The sequence below is a fragment of the Sinocyclocheilus grahami genome, unplaced genomic scaffold (genome assembly GCF_001515645.1).
Source record: "Sinocyclocheilus grahami isolate Dianchi unplaced genomic scaffold, SAMN03320097.WGS_v1.1 scaffold720.1, whole genome shotgun sequence".
In the NCBI taxonomy this organism is placed as follows: domain Eukaryota; kingdom Metazoa; phylum Chordata; class Actinopteri; order Cypriniformes; family Cyprinidae; genus Sinocyclocheilus; species Sinocyclocheilus grahami.
This window is the reverse complement of record NW_015505899.1, coordinates 837,020-841,944: the sequence shown is the minus strand read 5'-3', so window position 1 is coordinate 841,944 and position 4,925 is coordinate 837,020. Positions and strand designations below refer to the sequence as shown.

Sequence of the window (4,925 nt, the reverse complement as noted above, 5' to 3'; positions counted from 1 at the left end):
GAACCATGAATTCTGCACTCTATCAGAAAATCCTGAAGGAGAATGTCCGGCCATCAGTTTGTGACCTCAAGCTCAAGCGCACTTGGGTTATGTAGCAGGACAATGATCCCAAACACACCAGCAAGTCCACCTCTGAATGGCTCAAGAAAAACTAAATTAAGGTTTTGGAGTGGCCAAATCAAAGTCCGGACTTAAATCCGATTGAGATGCTTAAACAGTCCATTCATGCTCGAAAACCCTCCAATGTGGCTGAATTAAAACAATTCTGCAAAGAAGAGTGGGACAAAATTCCTCCACAGCGATGTGAAAGACTCATTGCCAGTTATTAGATTTAGGGGGCAATTACTTTTTCACGTAGGGCCAGGCAGGTTTGGACAGCTTTTTTCCCTTAATAAAAGAAATAATCTTTTAAAAACTGCATTTTTCATTTACGTGCATTATCTTTGTGTAATATTAAAATTTGTTTGACGATCTGAATCTTTTAAGTGTGACAAATATGCAAAAAAATAAAAAAAAACAGGAAGGGGGGGAAAACCTTTTCACACCACTGTATATCTATCTATCTATCTATCGTCTATATCTATAATCATCAGGTGCAGGCGACAGTACATACGAGAAACCGCTTCAGCGCTTCCACCTTCACCTTCCAAACAGAAGCAGGAATGTTGAGATTGTTCATTATAGCCTGAACGTTGATATGATGGGACAGAATAGTTTAGAATGCGGAAAATAGCGGTAATATTTCCGTTCTCAATTTTGATCAGTTAACTTTCGGTTTCACAACTTTCATCAGAAAGAGGAGGGAGTGGAAAAGAAAAAATATTCGGTCAACCCATGGTCGTCCCATTCCCTAATGGAAATACTGTATTAAGTTCTAACCAATAAAAATCCCATACCAGATTCCAGTGAATATACAGGGATTCTGAGAAAATAATGAAATTAAAGCAGCTTTACTATAGGGAGTTTGTAAGTCCTTAATTAATCCACATGTTGAAAAAAATGGAGCACTTTATTTTACAGTCCTTTTCCGCATGTACGTACTTATTATAATAATTGCAATAAATAACCTAACGTAGCCTACCCCTAAACCTAACCTAACCCATGTAGTTATTACCCAGTAGCCTACTTTTTTAGGTAAGCACATAAGTGCACTTACTGTAAAATAAAGTGAAACCAAATGTTTCTATTCATGTAATATATACTTTAAACAGGTAAACACAATTGTACTGCATAATTTATGCACCATTACCATGGTAAGGGTTAGTAATGCTATAGGTACAAACAAAATTGTAAAAATAGCCTAGAAGTATACAAAAAAAAGAAATGGGTTCAGTTTTATTTTATTATTTACTGTTTCTTTGTACCTGTTTGATCAATCATATTCAAATTCATACAGACAATAATGAATGCCAATACAGTAAACATGTATTTCCATTCATATACATTTTATTTGCAAATGACTAAGCAGAACTGAACTTTGGTCAGGTCCTGAGAGCTTTTTTAAGATTGATAAGCCAAGCATCACACACTTGAAATGTTATACCAATTGTCTGGCATTAACGCTAAACACCAGACTAAACACTAAAACATTTGCAACCATGAAAAGCAATTACAATTACATATAAAACTGCATTAAGACTTAACAACAGTAGATATTAAGAGGGAAAAAAATCGTAGAATCATAGGCCAACATGGCGCAAACTGCAGAAACTAGTAAAAAAGTGACATCGTATCATCATTTCTCCCGAGGATCCTATCAGATGTCCCAGAATTCACTGCGGCACACACATTATCAGCCATCAAGAGCGATCTATGGGCTGTTCCCGAAACAAACGCCATCATGGGGTTCCCTCCTGGAGCAAGGTCATGAAACTGCTCATATTCTGTAAATGAGCACTGTAGAAGAAGAAAAAAAAATCACAAAATATAATTTCAGATTAAAGCAAAAGATTTCTTTCATTCATCAATTAAATGCTACCAGAAGATTTGGTGAGGGAGCAGCTTCATAAGGCATTGTCATGGTCACATCAGGATTGTCCATTAGCATAGCACTAAAGCTCACACCAGCTGCAGGATCGAGAAGCTGCTCATCTCCACCCTCAGGTGAGCCGCTGCTGTCCTCCGGCCTGGGCACGGCTGTGGCACCCCACCATTTGTCCCCCTTCAGCCTGCAATATTGCAAAATAGACTCATTTGATACATATTTGTTAATTCGTAACACGCCTTTCCTCCCACAATCCTTCTCTCTCTCACTCATTTATATGGCGCTGTTTCATCCTGAGTTCTCCTATATGTTGCAGAACGCTTGGTGTGTGTTTCTGTAGTCGGTGATATCTTCTCATTCTACTCATCAGCTGTGAAGGATGCGGCAGATTCTCATGAGTCAGGCTGCTCACTCTTTTATGTCTGCTCACCTGAAAGAATGAGTTGACAGCGGCTGATGTGACAGTACCATAACAAAGTGTTGGAAATACAATTCTAGAGTACTCTAAGATACTAGTTAGTAGTTAGTAACGTAATATATTACATGACACATTTTAGGTAATATAATCTGACTCCTTTTTGATCACTTAGATACCTTTCAATTATAATTGTTTTTAGATAACGTTTGATGTTTATCATTTGAAGAGGATAGCCTAAAACTGATATAAAAATACAAAGAGAATGAAAAAAATTCAGTTAGTTGTTAGCGACAGCATGAAGTGCATTAAACATTTCAGTACTTCAGAGTTTTCCAAACTAGGGTTCATCAAGGAACTGAAGGGGTTTGTGAGTTTATGAAGAGCTAATAATTAAACCATAAAAATGATCAATCAAAATAAATGAATAATTTTAAAATAAAACAATAACACAAATAAAACACTTGAATCATATGCAAACGTGTTGTTCAATTGTTTACTTTTTGTATTGCTATAAAAACTCAACTTTATTTAATTGTTTCGGCTGACAAAAATGTTTGGAAATCACTGCATTTCATATTAATATGAAATGGTGTGAATGTGTGTATTTTAACGTGTTCAATAGACAAAAGTATTTCTAAGACTCAGTATTACATTGTTAAATGACTGAGTGATAATTCAAATAATAATTAATGGATGTGTTTGAACTATGAGTTAATTAGGGATGCAATGTTGAGAAAACACTCTTTAAATGTGAAATTATTTCTGTAAATCCAGTGGTCAAATTGTGTGTGGTCACCTGACTAAAGGCAGGCCTGTGTGTGCAATTCCACAAATCTAGACTTCTGAATGCATATCACATGTATTTAAGTAAATTAATCACAAAATTAAAAAAATTAAAAAGTCTACATGTAGTTACTCACCATCCCAACAGGTGAACTGGAGTACAGGGCTGAAGCAAGAAAGGGTTCATATGTGAACAAGTCCTCGCTGCCAACAAACATACAGACACAGTCAGCTTCAGAGTGTCCTGAAGTACTTTCAAAATCATTTGCATAGGGACATGGTTATTAAATTAACAAGTTTACCATGATATTGGCACAGCTGTCTTCCAGAAAGTCTCGCCATATTGAGGCTGCACAGGTAACACAGTCTCCTCATTGAAACGAGTCACTTCTGCATAGGGACATGGTTATTAAATTAACAAGTTTACCATGATATTGGCACAGCTGTCTTCCAGAAAGTCTCGCCATATTGAGGCTGCACAGGTAGTAACACAGTCTCCTCATTGAAACGAGTCACTTCCTTTGATCGCCTGCAGATGGCACAACAACATTACTATACCCATAAATGACAGTAGCCCATAGAGAAACATATGAAAATAGAAAACATGCTTTAATTTTGAACATACTGACAGAAACTCTTACTTTGCGAAAGGCGGAAACAGGTCAAAATCTTCCGTTTCAGTTTGTGATGACAGATAGTTCGTGGTCCACATTTCTTTTAGCCATATAGCTAAGCAGTTAGTTCAACTTATATTTACTTGTTTGTTATATATTGGCAATATTTTAGGACTAAAATAGGTTAGCTCATATATTAACAAGAGACTGAGTATATTTAGACATAAAATGGTTTGAAAATGTTACGTGTAAATGTACAATAACAGAATTTGAAAAGCGCTTTACACTGTTAGATATCTGAGAAGTTTTCGCGCCACTGGCATGACTGCGCGTGAAAGTGTAGAAACAGCATTCGGTGGTCTATATATATATATATGTATATCCTCCTGAGAACCAGAAATAAAAAGCGTTGTGAATTTAGTATTTTTTCATGTCATTACATTGTTTAGAGCATAAGAAAAAAATTGTAAAATAACATTTTTGGAAAATTATATTTTATTCATACGTTATGCTAGGTCCTCTGTAGAGGACACCAGGACTCCGTTTTTCTAAAAATAAAATGACAAGAGTAGACATGAAAAGGCAAAAACAATGGGATTTTTTTTTAAATCACCAATCAATTTTTAGGTTTCAGGATTTTTTTATAACTAACTTTAATTATGGTTCTCGACTATGTTATAAAATATATAACAAAATGATTTGATATACCATTTTGCTTTATGCAATATGTGTGTAAAAATTCCATAAACTGGTTTTCCCATTAAGCATAATGCTATCTATACACTGTATCTAATTTGCATATTAAAGTGCTGTTGGGACAGCATGTTGAAAAAAGAAGTGTAATGATGGGAGTAGTAATTAGCCAGATTTTCATAATAATATCTAATATTTCATAAGAATATTGATATGTAATTTGTTTTCCTATTCAATTATTTTGTCTCCCAAAATGTGTAATAAACATGCTTTCAGTCCTGGTGTCCTCTACAGTGGACATGCATGAAATGATATCCTGTTTCATAACAGGAATTCATATTTTGATTTGAAACCCCATAACATTTTCCTGAGATGTTGATTTATGACAAACAATTTGAAAATGAGTCAGATTTAAATTATAATTACAAAATAT

The 4,925-nt window shown here is 35.0% G+C and overlaps 1 protein-coding gene across 1 annotated transcript in view; it reads right to left on the bottom strand.

Annotated features, from left to right (window-relative positions):
* LOC107560319 (uncharacterized) overlaps window positions 1–3,652 on the bottom strand; it is a 34,751-nt gene extending 31,099 nt beyond the window's left edge. Inside the window, exons 1-6 of the mRNA XM_016244464.1 lie at window positions 3,613–3,652; window positions 3,488–3,575; window positions 3,323–3,389; window positions 2,254–2,414; window positions 1,979–2,168; window positions 1,785–1,896 (exon numbers count right to left, since the gene is read on the bottom strand). Of these exons, the coding sequence (XP_016099950.1) occupies window positions 1,785–1,896; window positions 1,979–2,168; window positions 2,254–2,414; window positions 3,323–3,389; window positions 3,488–3,575; window positions 3,613–3,652 (658 nt within the window). The remainder of the gene's footprint in view (window positions 1–1,784; window positions 1,897–1,978; window positions 2,169–2,253; window positions 2,415–3,322; window positions 3,390–3,487; window positions 3,576–3,612) is intronic.
* Window positions 3,653–4,925: the final 1,273 nt, after the last annotated feature.